At 41.8% G+C, this 20,868-nt stretch overlaps 1 protein-coding gene across 2 annotated transcripts in view; it reads left to right on the forward strand.

Annotated features, from left to right (window-relative positions):
- Positions 1-7,935: 7,935 nt before the first annotated feature.
- Positions 7,936-20,868, forward strand: part of MTMR2 (myotubularin related protein 2) — a 43,076-nt gene continuing 30,143 nt past the window's right edge. The window contains exons 1-2 of one of the 2 annotated variants that reach the window (XM_020809372.3): positions 7,936-8,169; positions 15,878-15,983. In XM_020809372.3, the coding sequence (XP_020665031.2) occupies positions 8,084-8,169; positions 15,878-15,983 (192 nt within the window). In that variant the 5' untranslated portion in view covers positions 7,936-8,083. The remainder of the gene's footprint in view (positions 8,170-15,877; positions 15,984-20,868) is intronic. The other variant, XM_072993612.2, reaches the window with a different exon arrangement.

Genomic DNA, 20,868 nt, shown 5'->3' on the forward strand with positions numbered 1-20,868 from the left:
TGAACCATGCAGTTGTTCTTTGACACCAGAAGATAAAACTATGTAAGCCTTTAAATCGGCTTTCTACCCTCAAATCTGTATGTTATCCTATCACCAGTATCAGGTAAGGTTCTACTGGCGGTCTGATCTGCTTCCAAACGTGGAATGTGAAGGAAGACAACATTCTCCATTACCCCCTCCCCAGCCGACATGACCAATGGCCATGCTGCCCAGGGATTATGGGAACTGAAGTCTTGAAAAAGAACTTTTCCAAGCACTGCCTAGCATCTGCCACTGAAATGTATCAAAGTTGTCCTAGCAATGTTGTCCACCAGTTGCACCTTTATGACCAAAATAGAGAAAAGCTGGCTTGTCTGTTTCTTGTTTGTTTGTTTGATTTTTTAAAACTACATTTTTCATAGCATTATGTATCTTTTTCTTTTCTTTTAAGTTACAGTTAAATGCACTGCCCAGACATGTTGCATTACTGAATCAGGAGCTATTGGCTTGTAAATATATATGGAAAGCTTTTGTAAACTTTTGTACAAAACAAATTGTAATATTTTGGTAGGAATACTGAAAACATATTCTTTGGGTTATATTTATACACATGTGAAATAAAAATGTAATGTCCAAACTTTGTATTTTATACAGATGAGGAAACAAAAAAAAACTTACCTTTTTGTATCTTAATATACACAGTTGTTGTTGGGCTTTATTTTTGTATCACATGATAGTTTTATTTTCCTCCTGAAATGGATTTAAGCAGTGGTTTATAATCTGGAAGCAAAAGGAGAATCACAAATACAGAAAGAAAGGTGTAATCTGTAGCTTTTTACCGACATCTCAAGTGCTGGATTGCAAAATGACTTGTCTGTGTCTGTGTGCTGAGAAAGCAGAACATTTCCTGGAAATCTATTGGCATTGTCACAAAAATCCAGGAAGCAGTGGAAGACAGGAGGGCCTGGCGTGCTCTGGTCCACGGGGTCACAAAGAGTCGGACACGACTTAACGACTAAACAACAACAACTCTCAGAGGTTTTAAACATGATCCCAGTAAGAGATCATTTTTACACATCTTTGCTTTTTAGGGATGACCATCTCTCCAACAGCTGAACTAGGGCTGTTTTGGATGGTTAACCTTTCATTTGATTCTACCAATAATTGGATCAAATAAATATCACAAACTTAATTGATCAAGACATCTGAGAGCCAGCTGAAGTGACACTCGATCAGCTGCTGGAGTTCTGCTGTATCAAAACTTTTTCCAGTCTAGGGATGTTGGAAATTACAAGAAGCCTTTCGCTGAGAATGCTTTGCTCCATATAATTCATTGCATTCAAGCCACTTTACATCTAAGAGTCCTATGTTGAATTCATAGGATCCGCAGTTAAGCTTTTTGTAAAAAATTTGCACAAATGGGTTTAACTGGAAAACCCTGCTTGCACCCTCTAGTGGCCAAAACATTTTTTAAAAAATCATATTTAGGCACGAGGCGCTGGGGGCTCATCAGAAAACTGCCCTCGTATCACTGAGAAGGCACAAGGGGTATTTTTGATTCTAACTTTTTTTCTTTTGTTGTCAGGGTGCTGGGGGGTGTTCCTAGGATGCTCATGGGTTATTACATTTGGGCCTCAATGAAATGCAGCCCCAGATATGCACTACAAACACATGGCAGAGATTACATGTACCCCAAGAGACCCCAAGAGTATATGTCAAGAGCTCAGATGTACAGTACACATGCCTACAGAAGTTAGGACCCTGGCAATAGTGTTTAGCATGTCATGATATGAGGGCGCTGGATGAGACCAAAGAACACTAACGTTAATTGAACAGCATCACATTGTGAATTATGTGATGGTTCCTCTACAGCTCTATAGCTTGAGACAACTCACAAGTGTATCTTTGAAAAACGTAATAGTTATGCATGGCAAGCAACATTACTGGAACAAGTAGAATCTTTCTTTAATTTTTTTTTTTTTAAATGCTGTTGGAACGTTCATATGGATATTCTGAAATGCATTCAGGTCGTGACTCAGCATGTCCTGGAATAACCTTCAAATTTAAAAAATGGCATCTCAGTGGAAGGGAGAGGAAAAAAAGACTGCAGTGCGGTTTTTTAAAAGCCTAGCTCATACATCCGCCACTTTTTATCAAGATTGGCTCTTATTTCCTCAAGTTGCCAACATCCGACCTAGTTTCTCCATGCATGATGGTGAATTATCAACTAGCTTTCTTTATAATGCAGAAATGTCATAATGTTATAACTTTACATTATGGACGAAATTCTGCCTAAATCAGGAGTACTGAACTTTCCTTTCTGTTGAAAACCAGAGTTCTGAACAGTTAAATCTGTGGACTATAACTCCCAGTATTGCCCAGCCAGCAAAAGATTACTTGATTAAGCTACCATCTCTTCTCTGTGGTACCCCACAAACCCTGCACTGGTAAATGTAAAAAAAAAAAAAAGTGTGTAAGTTACGAAAGCACAGGAATTTCTTCTACACTTGATAAGGAGAGCTAAATACAGATCTTGTCAAAAGCAATTATTTATTCATTTTTATATATCATAGCTTCCCTTTCTTTCAATAAGTTGGGTTCTTTTAATGAGAAAGGCAGGATAAAAATATTTTAAATAAATAAATAAATAAATAAATAAACAAACAAATAAATAAATAAATAAATAAATAAATAAATAAATAAATAAATAAATAAATAAATAAATAAATAAATGTAATAGGACCCCCCATATCTACAGGAGTGGTATCTGTGGTTTCACTTATCTGTGGTCTGAAAAATGTTTAAAATATGAAAAGAAAAAAATCCCAGAAAAATTTATTTCTACAATGTAGTTACCAGACGTGGCCACTAGAGGGAACCAGAGACCATTCTATGACTAACATTCACTATTATCTGCAGGTTTTCAGCATCCACGGTGGGAGCTTGAAATCAAACGCTTGTGGATATGGGAGTCCTACTTTAAGTTCAAAATAATATAGTCGGCTCTTTTCTGCCAACATCCCTGCAAGGTAGTCCAGGCCAAGAGGGTGTGACTGGCCTGAGGTCACTTAGTGAGCTTCCCTACCAGGTGTGGATGTGAACCCAGTTCTCACGAGTCCGTGTCCAGTAATGTAACCATTATATTGTACTGGCATAGTCAGAACTGAATCCAAAAGTGCTGGCAAAAACTGTCTCTTACTGATTGAGCCCTAAAATACGGTTGTAAGCTCCCAGCTCAGAAAGAAAGAAAGAAAGAAAGAAAGAAAGAAAGAAAGAAAGAAAGAAAGAAAGAAAGAAAGAAAGAAAGAAAGAAAGAAAGAAAGAAAGGTAGGCATCCTTCAGTCTCAAGAGACTATGGTAACGTGCTCTGAATAGAGGTCTTGGAACAGCATCTAGTGTGGCTGAAAAGGCCAATTCAAGAGTGACAATCCCTTCCACACTTAAGACAAATACAATCTGTCCCCTGTCCAGCTCCCTGATTTTGCTGGTTTCGGGACTGCCTTTTTGCCTTGGCCTGCTGGACAAGTGTCTCTTCAAATTGGGAGAGGCCGTGATGCACCGCCTGCCTCCAGGCTGAGCACTCAGACGTCAGGGTTTCCCATCTGTTGAGGTCCATTCCTAAGGCCTTCAGATCTCGCTTGCAGATGTCCTTGTATCACAGCTGTGGTCTCCCTCCCTGCTGAAAGAAAGAAAAGAAAAAGAAAATATGGTCCCTACCAAAGGAAAGAGAAAATATCCGCTTTCAAAAGAAAAAGAGAAAGAAAAGGAAAGTGAATAAGGATGGATGCTATGATCGTTTATTTTCCTAACGCTCCCCTATAGACTGGCTTCTAGATTTTGACAACCTCTGCATTTTGGTGCCCTGGGGCAGAATCCCAGTTGTCTTGTCCAGCTACAATCCTTGGTGTAGTACTCCTATTTTACAGGTGAGGAACACTGAGATGCCAGAATATTTAAAGCATCTGGAACTATGAAAATTTGGGGGTTTAACTCACATCACTCATACATAGGTGTACCAGTAGATCCCAAACTATCCTTGGCACATGTCTCATTTTAAGGCACCAGGGCAATGAAACCCATGTTTAGGCAGCTGAAGTGATCACAACACAAGCCAGTGAAGCAACTATCAAAGAACCAACAATGAACAAGGAAGACTATGCCGGCCAGAATTCTCCACCCAGTGTGGCCACGGCCATATTCTGAGCGATGCAGGAATTTGTGTTGTTTTTTAAAGTGGTATTTCCAGGCCCCAACAGAGTTGGCAAGGTTGTTGTTTTGTAAAGTCTGGAAAGGACCTTTTGTTCAAGACATAAGTCACTTTGTAGCCTATGCGCATATGCCGTAGGATAAGTGGTTTAATAATGGCATTTTTTTTATCGTGTAAAGCAGAAGGCCATTAGAACGAAATGAGATTGTGTAATAATATTAGGTTGGATAAAACCGCTATACAAAGATTAGGCAATAAAAGAAAAGGTAGGACGTCATTAGATATAATGTAGAATCATCTTCAAGGCACTTGGTTGCCATAATCCTTGTTCGAAAAGAGACAGAAGAATGTCAATTTTTATATTTCATGAATGTATTTTATTCTAGTTATCGGGTTCTGTTTGTTTGTTTGTTTAGGAGCGAGGGGGAGTGTTTCATATCAGACATAAAGAAAGAAAAATCTTGCATATATGAAATGCTGGATAGAAGTATCTGAATGTGGAGCCAGAGGCTGGGAATTCAATTCTCCACTTTCGCCTCCTTGACAGGGGGTGGACTCGATGATCTATAGGATCTTCTTCCAGCTCTGGAGTTCTACGATTTATTATTATTATTCAAAAATACCAGGCACAGTCAATCAAAATTATGAAAACATTAACCAAAAACCTAAGTATATGTTTAATATCAACACAGTACATATGCTGTTTCCTAATATTGGCGTTTTTTGTTGCTCTGATGGTGTTATTTTCTGAGATCTGCAACTGCTTATAGTACTGTCTGAAATTTCTTCTTATACACTTGCTGGTTTTTGAAATATGCTCACCCCTTTCTGAGAACCCCCCCCCCAGTGTAGCATACTGTAGATTAAAAAAAACCAATAAAACTATATTATTTTAACTATTATTATTATGCTTAAGGGAGGCAGTCTCCTCCCATCCAAAACCCCAGAGCATGCATGCTGTGGCATTTTAAAGTGCTTGTGGTATAAGGTTCATACCACGCTTCCTCTCTTTTTTCCTGTTCTGCTGATAGAGAAGATGAATTCAAGGAAATACAAATCTCCCTTCTGTCTCTGACTGGCCTAAATATGAACCTCTGTCATTGTTATCCTTAACTAGGTAACAAATAAGACTGGCTGGGTTACTCTTTCACAGCAAAAACCCATGAAGTCTTGCAGTGCCTTAAAGTCACAACGATTTTTATTGTTTCAGTCTTACTTGAGTGTGAAAATCCTCTGAATAATGTGCCTTTAACCATATTTGTACCAGATTGAATATTTTGGTCCCCTAAAGTCAAATTTTGTCACGAGAACAATACAGGACTTGACCTGCAGGATAGGTGTTCTACAATGAACATAATTGAAATAATATTAGCTGTGGGTCCAATGGCAATTGTATTTTAATTGTTCTAAATTTTATTGTATTTTAAATGTTGTAAGCCGCCCAGAGACCTTTGGGTAGTGTGGGTAGCATATAAATAAATAAATAAATAAATAAATAAATAAATAAATAAATAGATGATGATGATGATGATGATGATGATGATGATGATGATGATGATGATGATGATGATGATGATGATGATGATGATGTCACCTGAATTTAACCACGGATAGTATATATATAAAATACTGCAGTGGCAAAAAGCGATAGATTTGTTGGGACAATTCTTTTTTGTCTGTAATATATTACAGACAAAAAAGAATTGTCCCAACGAATCTATTGCTTTTTGCCACTGCAGTACTGTATTTTATTGTCTCAGCCAACATAGCATACTGGATACAAAATGCCCCTTGATGTTTTTTGGCAAACCATGATGCCAAGAAGAAGAACTGAGATATTCTGGTTGTGTGTCAGTTAGTTTCAATGGTGTTGGGAAGATATTAGAATTTTCAGGGAGTTCAGGAAATTCAAAATGGGTTCATGCAACCCATCCCATATCCATAACCCCACTGCTAGCCATAAAGTTAAATAAACTGGAATTTTAGTGGGATCAGAAAACGTCCTGTTGCAGAGCTCTGCCTGCTCAGTAGGAGTGACCACACCATCAGTAGCAGATTGCCAACAATTAAAGAGTTTCTATTTAAATTTTGGGATACATGCAATTTAATTTCTTTGTACACACACACACAAAGAGAGAGAGAGAGAGAGAAATCAAAAAGGTACTCTTTAATTATCAGCAGTCTGCTACTCATAGTAATCTCTATCTCATAAGCAGAGCCCCAACATGCAGACAGCTGGATTCATCTGTATAAACTAATGAAGAGCAGGTCTTTGGTAAAGTTAATGGCTCTTAATGTCCATGCAAGACCAAAATCTTAAAACACATTAAGCAGGGATAGTTTGCAAGAATATACTGTTACTGGGGAAATCCATTTCTTTTCTAGTTACCGAGAGCCCTGGGCTAAGTTTAAAGACTAAATGGAATTGTGGATGGTGTCAAAGTCCCTGCTACTCGGAAAATCCCAGGGCTTCAACCCCGTGTGCCGTGGGTCCACTACACCACTGCAGACTATATTCCCCTTGCAATCCTCCCGTGTTTTCCCCCATGGTTTCTTCTGGTTGCTGTTGTCGTTTTCCTTCCCTATATAGGAGACTCAAACATTTCAAGGGTGCTTCCAGACCGAAGAGCCAGTGTAATGTAGTGATTTAACTATCATAATGGGACTTGGAGAGCTGGGTTCAAGAACTCCATTCATAAACTCATTGGATGACCTTAAGCCAATCTCTCTGTGTGTCTCTCTCTCTGTCTAACCTACCTCAAAGGATTGCTGTGAGGAAGAAATCGGAAGAGAGACATTTACGCTACCTTTGAGCTCACTCAAGGCGGGATATAAATGGAAAGAAGGAAGAAATAATTTAGCTCAAAATTAAAAAGCTACGCTGTGGTGCCAATTGTTCTGTAGTCTGCTTTTTCTTAAACACATACTGGACCTTTTTTTAAATGTCCTTTGCCCTTACAGTACAATGAGATGCAGTGCTATGCCTTTCTGTCAACTGTGCTAAACAATTAAACAGCCCTCAGCTCTCCCATCCATTTCCCCTGAATGGGGGAAATAGCAAGGGAAAAAAAGGCTGAAGGAGTGGTGGGAAAACACAGGAAGGCACCGTCTGAAAGAACAATGTCCGCAACCCGGATTCCTAAACCCCAGATTAAGCCATACTGAGACTATGTCAGCCTCAAGAAGATGATGGTCATCCTGTGCCTTCTTCACGGGGCCTCGGATTGTCAGCAACCCCTACGGGTTTGGGAATCACCTCAGAAAAGTCGTGCCGTGAGCAGCCCTGCTCAGGGCCTGCAAACCCCCAGCTCAGGCAGAAATTCAACAGGCAGGAGAGTGCGGGGAGAGCGCTCGTCGGGAAGGGCTTCACCTGTTGCACTCCCAGCGTCACACACACACACACACACACACACACACACACACACACACACACACACACACACACACACACACACACACACCCCAGGGCACCTAAGCTGGGGAGAGGCACACAGCGAGCACTGCTCTCCTTCGTGGTCTCGTCGAGTCGAGCCTGCATGGCATCTTTCCCCCCCCCCCCACAACCATCCCGCCCGGGTTTTGCTGAGGCGGAGGAGGAGGAGGAGGATGCGCGGGAACCGCCAACCGGGGGCGGGCAGGCGGGCGAGGGGGGGCCGCGAGAGCGAGGGAGGGGCGCCAAAGCATCACACCTCCCCGCCTTGCGCATTGCACTGTGGGCGAAAGATGGCAGCTTCCTGCCCCTCTCTCGGTTCCCCACTCGTTTGACAGCGGGTCCCCACCACACACACACACACACACACACACACACACACCCTTGCCGCCTGGGGCGCGCTTCCTTCTCGCCCCGTTTCCCTTTTGCCCGGTCGTCGTCGGCGGCGCGCAAAGGGGGGACCCAGCATGGAGAAGAGCGCCAGCTGCGAGAGCCTCGCCTCCAAGCCGGCGCCGGCCGCCACCCGCCAGCCGAGTATCGATTCCCTCTCCAGGTAACCCTCCTCCTATTCCTCCTCCTTCTCCTTGGGGGGTGGGATGGGATGCGGTGTGTGTGTGTCTTTCTTGGCTTTGCATTTTTGCGGTCCTCCCCCAGCGATTACAAAGGAAAGGAAAGGCGCCCTTGACGCCGCCCCTGATGGCTGGGGAAGATGCGCCGAGATGCACCGGCGGCCCCCCCCCCCCGCTCGCTCGGACGACAACTCCCATCATCCTGCCAGCGAGCAGCCGTGGAAGCAAGAGAACTGCAATTAAAGGAAACGCTAAGGAAGAAGGATCCACCCCTGGGTTTGAAAAAGAGCCACTGTGGTTTAGGGGAGAAATGGTTGGAGGAGGGCTCTCTGCCCCCCCCAAGAGCTGGTTTCAAATCCATCACTTATTGGGTCGGGGTGGCAGTGAAGCGGGGGAGGAAACAACCCATTCCTTAAACATTCTACATACTTTGAAACTGAGCTGCTGGATAGCTCAGTGGTTCAAATCGAGGTTGCGAGTTCGATTCCCCACTGGGTTTCCTTGACAAGGGGCTGGGCTCAAGGATCCATAAAGTCCCTTCCAGTTCTGCAGTTCCAAGATGATGATGACTGGGGTTGCCATAAGTTTGAATCAACTTATCTATACATAACATAAAGTAGACATTCAGGGCGTCACCCATCAATCAGTGTTACTCCCGCTCATGGGTGCTTGTTGCTTTTTTGTAGAGGAGTGGGGGGGGGGGAGGAATTGCTCTTTTTCTTAATCTGTTGCCCCCCTGCCTCCCTCACCTTCATTTCACAACTGGAAAATTCTCTACACTGGAAGGTACCTAGAATAAAATGAAGAATGTAGGTTCTGGTCTGTTGGTCTTATAGGGGAAAAAATCAACCAACTGGTTTTGAAATCCAAGGAAGGCACAAACAGGTGATAATACAACATGGTATTCATTTATTACAATAATAGCTCCTTGATGTGTTGTGTGCCAGATTATCTTTCTACATTGTGGACTGCCATTCTAAATCAGTGACTTCTGATAGGAGTATTGAGCTCTTGGTTTGTTGGGTATTGTTGGTTTTTTTGCTTTGTCTTCCTTTTCTATTTATTTCTTGTTGAAAAAAGATCACTACTTTATCTGGGAGGGGAAAGAATAACGAAGTGTAATTCGAACCTGCTGGTTGGGAAAATGGCATTGTTTTAACAGCTTCATCTGAAATATGTGGTTTGATTGATTAGCTAAAGTTTTATGAACATAGAGGGAGCACAGAAAAACATTTTAGAAGAGGGACATTTGTGACTTCAGCTCCTGGAATTTCCCCATTCTGACAGAGGAATTCCAAAGCCTAACTTTTCTATATTTTGCATAGAGTTCTGATAATTATTACTGTGTGCCCTCAAGTCATTTCTGACTGACGACTCTTTGCAGGGTTTTATAGAGGGTACCCAGATGTGTTTTACCATTCCCTTTCTCTGGGAGCATCCTAGGACTGTGCAGCTTGCCCAAGGCTACATGGAATGTTTTTTCTGAGAGGCACCATGGGGAACTGAACTCCTAACCACTCGCTCTGCAGCCAGATCCCTAATTCACTGAGCTATCCAGGCAGCAGTGCATAGAAGACTGCTTTGTACTAAAACAAACTATGGTCTGTCTAGCCCCATATTGTTTTCTGGCCCAGTATGATCCAGTCTCGCCGGTGGTGATTCTCCATGCTTTCAAGCTTAGGTCCTTTGCATTACTTGCTCCACTTTCAAATTTTAAAAAAAACCCCAAAAGACTGCAGGTGCCAGGGGTTGATTTGTGATCTTTTGCATGCAGACCTGTAGTCCTGTTGCAAAGACTCCTTTATAACTGCTCACCAAAGATGAGACCTGCATTCTTCTTATCTTGCATCATCTTTTGGCTACGCATCATGTTGGATGTCTGGATATTCATGCCTTTGGATAGCAATAGAACTATAGGTCAGTGGGCTTATTGAATCTTGGACTCTCTGCAGGCAGAGCTATCATCTCACTTCAAAGAAACCTGTGGTGCTGTTCACCAAAGACGCATGTCTTGGTTTGATCTCCTTTCCTGTGCTGATTCTCCTTCTGTTGCATTCTGCCTCCTCCTGATCAGGATCTGGTGTCCAGATGGTGTTGCCTTTGGTTACTTGGGAGGGTATTGTCTGTGAGTGCAGGACACGCAAGAGTGGGGTCAAGTTATAGGAAGCCAGAAAAGCTTCCTAACTGTTAGAGCAGTATCACAATGGAACCAGATACCTCAAGAGGTGGTGGGTGCTCTAACACTGGAGGCATTCAAGAGAAATTTAGACATCCACCTGGCAGATATCCCTTGATTTGTATTCCTGCATTGAGCAGGGGGTTGAACTTGATGGCCTTAGAGGCCCCTTCCATCTCCATTATTCTGTGATTCTGCTATAGATCTACAGGTTAGTGGAGTCAGTAGCTCAGTGGCAAAGCACATGTTTTGCAGGCAGAAATTTTCAGGTTTCATCCCTTTGCAGGGATCTCTAGCTCCACTCTAGCTCATGGTGGCGCTTCAGGTTAAACCACAGAAGCCTCTGTGCTGCAAGGTTGGAAGACCAGCAGCTGTAAGATCGAATCCACGCGACGGAGTGAGCTCCCATCGCTTGTCCCAGCTCCTGCCAACCTAGCAGTTCAAAAGCATGTAATGCGAGTAGATAAATAGGTACCACCTTGGTGGGAAGGTAGCGGCATTCTGTGTCTAGTTGTGTTGGCCAAGTGACCACGGAAACTGTCTTCGGACAAACGCTGGCTCTACGGCTTGGAAACGGGGATGAGCACCACGCCCTAGAGTCGGACACGACTGGACTAAATGTCAAGGGGAACCTTTGCCTTTACCTTTACCTGGCTCCAAAGATCTCAGCCAGCTCTAATGGGGCTCGGAAAGCTCTCTGTGAGAGATCTGCAGTTCCTCTCGATCAGAACAGACAGTACCCAGCCAAATGGACCATGGAGCCCTGCTTTATTTGGGGCAGCACCCTAGGCCTGTTTGCACATTTTATGTTCTCTCAGTTCAGTGACTTCAGTGTTGCCTTAACCAAGTAAATTTAAAATAATCTGCCGTAAGTGATACTACTTAAGATTTCTGGAGTGAGTGGAATGCAAATTGGTCTTTTAGAACTGTACAGAACATTTCTACAAGCCCTTAAAGATGTTTTTGTCCTCCATTCTCCCCCCACTTTTCTTTTTTAAGAAGCAGCTTGCAGAAGGAAAGGAAGAAAGCAAAGCTGTTTCTATATTCCAGTGCAGACTATGGGGTGCATTGGAAAGCTTGCCATCTGTGTTTCTATTTTGGGCTTGAGTGTGATGGCTTGTGGGTTTCTGATGTTCTGTCCAGAAGATTTGATGGAGTCTGTTCTCTGTTCATGCTTGCAGATGATCGGCTATTACCTTATTTCACAAATGCTTCCAACCAAAGTGTACAATTACCTTGCCTTATTCAAATAGTATTACTTAGGGCTCAGATGATGTTGCTTTTTGTTTGTAATCTTTCTGTGTTTTCTCACCTTTTCTTCCAGCCTTTCTTACCTACCACAGAAAATACTTTTAAGAAGGGGAAAACAGGATAGCTTCAAAATATCTTTTGGCTGGTAGCACGGATGGCTCTTTGACTGGTTACACCTCTGGTCTATTTGCTTTTCTGTCCCAGGGTAGTCTGCACTAGCCAGAAAATAAAACTAGTTCCAAGTAATTAGTTGCATAAAATTAATTTGCTTTCCTGTAATGAAGATGCAACTTGTAGCTTAACTAGGAGAACGTTGCTTCTATAACTTCTAGTTACTTTTTTAGTTCCATAGATGTGGTAGCAAAGGAATATCTTATGGTTAAGTGCTGGATTGAGTTGTGCCTGGGAACATGAATGGGAAATGTTTAGATTTTTAAGAGCTAACTAAAAGTAACTATTTTTGTTACTTTTGAGAAACAGGAAAGTGGAGCATTTACCCAGTTCCACAGGCCTTGGAACATTTGCAAATACTGTACTGTAGTCTGTCGTGTATTAATTCAGACATGGAAAGTCTGTTGAGGAATGATTTCTCCTTCATTGCTGCTTGCATAAGGGGGAATCCACTAACCCCTTGAACTAGGGGAAACCCCATTGTTTTCATGAGAAAGATCCCTGGCTTATATGATTACAAGCTCCAGATCACGGCAGCAAATGCAGAGTGCTCTGACTGCAGAACCCTTACATTCATCATTTGCCAACAAGATTCTATCCAGTGGATAATTGTTTAATTACTAATTACTAATTATTAATTACTTGAGGTAACTTCATTTGACACATGAAATTGTTGGGAGTTTATATCCAGATTTTGAGTCGAGGTGCTTCCATGCTCCATTTATGAGCCACTTATGCTAGTTAGAAAAAGAGAAACCAGAAGTCAAAGAAATCTGAATTCCAAAGCGTGGTTCAAAACCAAACAACAAAACAGAACAAAAGCAAGAACAAAAAGCTGGATTCTACATGGATTCTGAAAACCACGTCATTTCACATATATTGTCTTGCTGGTGAGAAAGGAGAAAGGGTATATAGTAGGGTGGCAAAATGAAGGTCTCTGGATGTTGTTGGACTGCAACTCCCACCAGGCCCTAGCCAGCAGAGTCAGTGACTAATGACTAATCTGAGACTCTAGTGCTTTGGACATAGCAGGAGTGGCTTCCTTGGAAAAACAACAGTACAGTGGACCCTTGACTTACAGACGGCTTGACTTACAGACTTTTTGAGTTACAGACTTCTCTGGCCGCAAAATTTAGGTTTGACTTGCAGACTGAGATTTGACTTACAGACCAGAAAAAAACCAAAATGGAACAAAAACGGCCTGTTACGGGATTAAACGGTTTTCAATGCACTGTAGGTCAATGGAGACTTGACTTACAGACTTTTTGGCTTGAGAACTGCCTTCCAATACGGATTAAGTTCTCAAGTCAAGACCCCACTGTAGTGGGAAAAGTGAAAGACAGTAGGAAAAGAGGAAGACCTAACATGAGATGCATTGAATCAATAAAAGAAAGCCCTGGTTTTTAGTCTGGAAGACCTGAGCAGAACTGTTAATGACATGATCTTGACTGATAGTGTTACCAAAAGTCAAAAGCAACACATAGCAACAAGAATGTGTAACATACGTTACTTTGAGATTGAGGAAAGAAAGAAAGAAAGAAAGAAAGAAAGAAAGAAAGAAAGAAAGAAAGAAAGAAAGAAAGAAAGAAAGAAAGAAAGAAAGAAAGAAAGAAAGAAAGAAAGAAAGAAAGAAAAAGAAAGGGGAGAATTCCCAGGGGAAGCTGAATTCTATAGCCAGTACTGCAGGACTGGGCTGTTGACTCATGAATGGCCCAATTCAGTGGCTGCCTAGGGTTTTTTTTTTCCATAGGAACGCTGTACTGCATTTCAATGGGTAGTTGGCTTTCTAGTTTTGGAGTACAGAAAAAGATTCCAACAATCCCTGCTTTGTTTACTGAGCGACTTGCACAGACTGCAGGCTATTTTATAATTTAGCCCCCACCCATCCCCCTGTTTTTTTTTAAAAGGAAGAAAGACTAATAGTCATGAACACTGCCTAGGACACTGTAGGCTATTGTGTGAGGATGTTAACACGAAATTTACTCTCATAGTGGGGGAAGGCTCACCCATGGATAGTATATAGGGTACTTTTCCCAATTGTTCATCAGGAAAAAGATAGATAGATAGATAGATAGATAGATAGATAGATAGATAGATAGATAGATAGATAGATAGATAGATAGATAGATAGATAGATAGATAGATAGATAGATAGATAGATAGATAGATAGATGGATGGATAGATGGATAGATGGAGGGAGGGAGGGAGGGAGGGACGGACGGACGGACGGACGGACGGACGGCTGAAGATATACCATATTTTTCAGTTTATAAGACACCCCCATCACTTTTCTAACCCAAAAATTAAGGAAACATAGCTTTGAGTATTCAGCCTCTGACATTATGAGTCCCTGTTGCATCTGAGCCTACAGGCTCCACCTCCAACGAAGTGTGTTCCAATCGGTTTGTTCAGCATCAGCTGACGTCCCTTCCATAAGGCTCATGATTCGAGGAAGCTAAGCCTCGTGATTGAAGGAAGCCTGTTTACAGAGCCAAGGTACGGGCCGTTTTGTTCAATCCATATTCTCATCTTACTTCTGTGTATAAGATGCCCCTCAATGTTTAGTGTAACAATTTTACGAAAAAGTAGTGTCTTATACATTGAAAAATATGGGATATCATTGCTGTGCAACCCTGATTGTTTTCTCTTCTCCAAATTCTCTTACTCAATTGCTTGGATCTGGCCATAAGTCACATTCAGATTGGTCACGTAGGGGGCTCACCTGCTGGATTTCTAAAGGTTTGGTTAAGTTTTATTCTCTGGGATACCTTCTGGAGAGGTGGCTGCATTTGTCACATTTACCCCACAAAAAAAAGAGCTTTGTGCCACCTTAAAGACTAATTCCTTAAAGATTTCTGTGTGTAGGAATAGAAGCTTTCACAGGCTTTTGTCCATGGCTTCCTCTGATCCATGAATTGTTCCTCTTGAATGGCAGATTAATAGGATGTGCAAGGATATGAAAGGGCAGGAAATACAAGCTGTAGATTCACGTCCGTGTATAGCTTAGTCTGCAGTGTGGAGGAGGTTTTTGAAGAGGGACACACAGCCAGTAGCAATGGGATTCTGGCCGCTAACATCCAGAAAATTAATGACTCTCACAATCCAGCATGGCCCGTTGAGAGATTTTGAAAAGTGTAGAATATCGCCAAACTCTGGCCTGGCCATTCTCAGCCTTGTGCTCTCCAAAGTTTGTTTATTTATTTATTTGGAATATTTTTATGCCGCCTTTCTCTTTGAAAAGGATCCAAGGTGGCTCACAACACTGTTAACGGTGGTTAACATCATTAAAAGACTATTATTATTATTATTATTATTATTATTATTATTATTATTATTATTATTATTATTATTATTATTATTATTATTATTATTATTATTATTATTATTTTATATCCCGCCTATCTAGTCAATTTATATATATATATATATATATATATATATATATATATATATATATATATATATATATATATATATATATATATATATATATATATATATATATATATATATATATATAAAATTTATATTTATAATATAATTTATATATATAATATATATATAAATTATATATATATATATAAAATTTATATATATATAATTTATATAGATATAGATATAGATATAGATATCATTTATATTTATATATATATATATATATATATATATATATATATAGAGAGAGAGAGAGAGAGAGAGAGAGAGAGAGAGAGAGAGAGAGAGAGAGAGAGAGATTTCCAAGGTAAGTGAAATATTTAAAGCGTGGTTTTACCAGTTCAACTTCCCCATTGAGTTTCCGTGGCCAAATGGGGATTCAAACCATGTTTTTCAGACTTCTGTTCCCTCACTCTATCCAGTATACCATGTTGGATATTCAAAATAAATAATAATAAGTCTCATATTTTCTCCAGATGACCTTTGCCACCTCTGCAAATTTCCATGTGTCATTACAGCTACAGATTAAGCACTGGCTTTTCTTGCAGTCCTTGGTCAGAAAGAATCTATGGGAAAATTTCTCTATAATTACTATTCTGCAAAATCAGACCGTAATCTTGCCTTCTTCTTCCTCCTCCTCTTCTTCTTTTTCCTCTAGTGCTTCCACCTCTCACTCGGATCATTCGACACATACAAAATCTGCTTCGGTCATCTCGTCGGATTCTGTCTCTACCTCTACAGAAAACTTTTCTCCAGATTTAAGGGTAGGTCTTGCCAATCCACACCTTCAGCAGAATCGTGTGATTATTGCACTGCACCATTGTTACCGGTGTGAAAACTGCATGTTTCAGTCCCCTTCATAAGAAAAATCTTACTCTATGTCAAAAAAGAAAATCAATACATTTGGGGGCGTTGTATTCCCAACTAAAATAAACTGATTGGCCAGAATCCTATTACGTAGTTACACCTGCGGTGTAACACCAGCAGTGCAACTTTCAATGGCAAATTGCCGCAAGTTAGGAGTCAGCATAGGACTGACTGCCCACTTTCCTGTTGTCCACTAACCATATAATTCAGTGTGTGATAGAAAATACCTACTCCAGCTTTTTAACTTAAGGCAATTCACAGCTGAAAGTTAAGCCACTAATGTTACGCTGGCAGAAATATACAATGGGATTCCGGTTGTTGAATCCATGCTGGAATTTTGAAAAGGCAAGACTTAGGGATTCAGGGTGGTGACTCTAGCTAGGACTGGCAGTTGGCGGCTTCAGGCCTAAGGCAGAAGGTGTCTCTTCTGATCTAGTAAGGTTTTAATGCAGAGGCAATGTATAGTGCTTGCAACTTCTGGAAAAATATTCAGTCATGGAATTCACTACCTGCAGGGCTGTTCCTACAGCTAGCCAGAGTGAGAAAAGTGCTCAGACAGCAGATGCTTGGAGAGGGCACCAGTTCCCAGCTGTTCCTCCTTCGCTTTCTGGTTGCCACCTTCATTCTCTGGAAGGCAAGAGTTGGGAATGCCGCACATTTTGTCCTTGCTCGCTAAACTAGCCTGCTGTTCTCTCTCTAATTTCCAGAGCTGAATTCAGATGCAAGCCAGTCACCTTCTATATGTGGAATGGAGAGGGACACCATCTTTTCCTTTGCCTTAGGGGGCAAAATACATTTGGCCATCTTTGTTTGGCCACATACATACAGGGAATGGCTGTTCGTCCTGTGTGAACAACTAAAGTGAGACCAATAGTTCTCTCTCTGTTTTTCTGTATGTCCTTCCGGGTGGCTATTTACAGTGGTGCCTCGCAAGACGATTGCCTCACCGGACGAAAAACTCGCTAGACAAATGGGTCCGGTGAGGTTTTTGGTGCCTTGCAAGAAGATTCTTCCTTTGGCCATTTTTCACATGATGAATGCGCTTTTTTCCATTCGGAGCCTTACTGAAGGCAGGGGGAAAGGGTGCGATCTTCAAAAATGATGCTGGGCAAGCCTCTGCAAGCGCCGCTTGCTGCTCAGAGGGACCCCCGCCTGTCTTCTGATGGTGCAAGGGAAGCCCCGGGGGACCTCCTAAGGCAGTGATCTGGGCAAGGGGGCCCCCCACCAGTCCTCTGATGGTGCTTCCCCAGCTCCCTAACCGGTGACTTAAAAAAAAATTCTTATAGGAACGCAGTAATTAAATTTCAATGCATTCCTATGGGAAACAGCAGCTCACAAGATGAAAATATCTCAAGACAACATTAACCCCAGAACGGATTAATTTCGTCTTGCGAGGCACTACTGTATTTCGAGTCCAGAATGCTGTCATGAGATCTGCCTGCTTTCCACAGTGCACATGTTCCAGCTATTACTGTTTCTCTCCTCATTTGAATAATGGATGACATTACAGGTTGCGTTGTCCATGCAGGATGCCTTTCATACTGCCAGTGCTAGCTCAGTGATTTAGGAATCTGGCTGCAGAGCCAAAGGCTAGGGGGTTTGATTCCCCACTGTGCCTCCTTGACAGGGGAGGATCTTGATGATCCATAGGGTTCCTTCCAGCCTCTGCAGTTCTAAGGTGATGATAACTTTTTCAGAAACAACTTCCTGGGTTTCATGTTCTGTCCAACATTATAGCAGTCTGGTTGGAGCAAATGCCACAAACTCCACATGGTTCCTTCGGATACTCCTTCCTTTCAGTTTTTGACACTGTGCATTAACTTCTCATTCTTGTCTATCTGCCCCAGCAGTATATATTTTTGGTAAACGGCAAGAATGAAGTAAAGAAAAGCTCAAGTTTCAAATTTATGTCAGACAGGTGCTGGACAGATTCCTAGAGTCCATTGCTGGCTACAAGACATGATGGGGATGTACAATCTCCAGGCTTAAAAGGAAGGTACCTTAAAATGCCAGATGCAGGGGAGGGCTCTCTCATTGTCTCGTGTGCTCCCAGATGCATCTGGTGGGGCCACTGGGAGATACAGGGAGCTGGATTAGATGGGCCCTTGGCCTGATCCAGCAGGACTCTTCTTACGTTTTTAGTCTGGATCAAAATTTTAAGAGCAGGACTTAAGCTAACCTGTCATTTAGATAGAAGTGGGGAACCTTTTCCATCCAGCTGCATTTCCAGGGGCTGCATGCCATCCACAGCAGGATCCAGATCTAGAACTGAATGGGGCCAATATCTTGCCATTCACACATATAAACATATACACACTCTGTTTTCACATGCATGTTTACCCATCCATGCAGATTTCTGGACTAGTGATAAGAAAACTAGGGGGATCTGAGATCCAGAACATCTGGAGGGCTACAGTTCCCCAACCTAGGCTAGGCATTTAATTCAATAGGTCAGCCATTCTCAAAGATTTCAGGAATTCCTCAAACTGCTGGGGATTTTTTCAGTAAAACAACCAGAAATTGCAAACAAGTTTGTTTACCAATCCCAACCTTTGAGAATAAAATGGAAGGAATGCCCTTGTTGTTGTTGTTGTTGTTAATTTCACCCACCAATCTATTCATCATCTGGCAATTTCATTATCCAATTGCCATTTTTCCTCCACCGTACTTTATTTAGACCTGGCAATAGAAAAACTAAAGATATTACGAGGCTGCTTTATTTTCATTATGGTGATCGTGTGCTGTCGTTTCTGACTTATGGTGAACCTTTCCAGAGTTTTCTAGGTAGAGAGTACTTAATGGTTTACCATTCCCTTCTTCTGGATCCTGCAACTGGGCAGCTTGCCCAAGGCTATACAGGCTGGCTCGTCTACCAGGAGGGTCAGTGGGGAATCAAACTCCCAACCTCCGGCTTCACTCATACCAAATTCATTGGGCTATCCTGCTAGCTTATTTTAGCTAGGCAAAAATCAAAGGACAAAGGAAAGAGCAGTTGCCAAGTTGAATGATTCATCACTGAAAAGAAAAACGAGTGACAAATTGACAAAAAGAACAATGAACAGCTGTACCACCCATGAAGGTGAAGTTGGAGGACAGTTCTGGGCAAGGCTGCTTTCACATTTGAGGGGACTGCCTCACTCACACACACACACCCCACAAAGGGTCACCTGGTGGCCATGGTAGCCACTTTCTTATCATTGTAATTACTCCACAACACAGCTTGTGGATCTGTGAAGAAGTGGATTGCAGTCCATGTGACCTTAAAACTGGCTAGTCTTTAAAGACATGACAAGATTTGTTCCTGCTGCTGTTATTGTTGTTGCAAGTCAGCTGTTACCATGTAGTCAGCAGTTTGTGTGTATTTTGTGCGGGGCAAACTTTGCAGCTGTAATCTGCTAATGGATTCAGCATGATCTGAGTTCAAGCTGTTCTGAATCATGCAGCAATTTCAGTTGTAGCTTTAAGTTTGTGACAGAATACTAGTTGTCAGAATCCAATTGGCAGCAATGTGTCTTGGAAAATTGTGCCGAGGGGAGTTGTAATTCGGTTTCTCCCTGTTCTGTTTTAAAATCCCAACTATTAGAGCTGGAAAGCGTCTCAGATAATCTGCCAGTCTCCTCAGAAGATGTCTACCATTATGAGGATGCTTAGAATTGGCTGGATAGGTCAGTGGTTAGGTATCTGGATGCGGAGCCAGAGGTTGGAAGTTTGATTCCTCACTGTGCCTCCTGGGGAAAAGATCCAGCCTGGGTGGCCTTGGGCAAGCTGCACTGTCCCAGGACGCCTCCCAGAAGGGAATGGCAAACCTCTTCTGAATATTCTCTAAGTGGAAAGGTTTGCCGTAAGTCAGAATTGACTTGATGGCACATAATTATAATGATGACAATGCTTAATGTGTGTATCATAGTGCTGTATCCAGATTGGAAGTAAACCCTTTCTTTCTAAGAACTTTTTAAAAAGTTTGTTTTTTAAATTATATGTAACATGGGGCTTTTTCTGAAAATGCCACCAGGAGGGTGGGTTAGCGGTAAAGCCCCTGGAGCTGACTCCAGCTTTTCATGAGTTACTTTTCCCCATCATACTATGGCTGCTGCATGATTTTCTACTTAAGGCTGCCCTTTAATATAATTTGGTGATTATAGTTTGGTAACTATTTCAACAAGAAAGCAAGGCAGTCAGGACATATAATTGCTGTTGTACACCAGATGTGTTGGCTATCAGTTTGGTTTTGTCCTCACTATAAAACCTTTAAAACTAAGTACAGTAGCCTGGAACAGGGTTAACTGGAGGGCTATACTTACCTCTATGAATGTATCCAGCATTTGAGATCACGCGTTGAAGCCTCTCAGCTTTCCCTGTGAATCATACTCAGCTAGTGATTGCTCATACCCACATATTTGATGACGCTCTTTAAGGATTCTCTTGCTAAGATTTTCTCTGATCGAATGGTGAGAAATTCAGGTTGGACAAAAAGAAATACCTTCATCGCACAGCTCATAGTTGAACTATGGAATTCGTGACCACAAGACATAGTGGTGGCCAAATATGTAGGTGGCTTTAAACAAGCCTTTAGAGAACTTAAGGGGATAATGCTAACGAGACTACTAGTCATGATGTCTGTATGCTGCTTTGATGATCAGGGCCAGATGCTTCTGCAGTAATTCTATTTGCTGGGAAACAAATGCAGAAGAGAATTATTGTCCTAAGACAGTGGTGCCTCACTAGACAATTACCCCGCATGGCAGTTTTTTAGCTAGACATTAGCTTTTGCGATCGCTATAG

Source organism: Pogona vitticeps, chromosome 3 (assembly GCF_051106095.1).
Source record: "Pogona vitticeps strain Pit_001003342236 chromosome 3, PviZW2.1, whole genome shotgun sequence".
Lineage (NCBI taxonomy): Eukaryota > Metazoa > Chordata > Lepidosauria > Squamata > Agamidae > Pogona > Pogona vitticeps.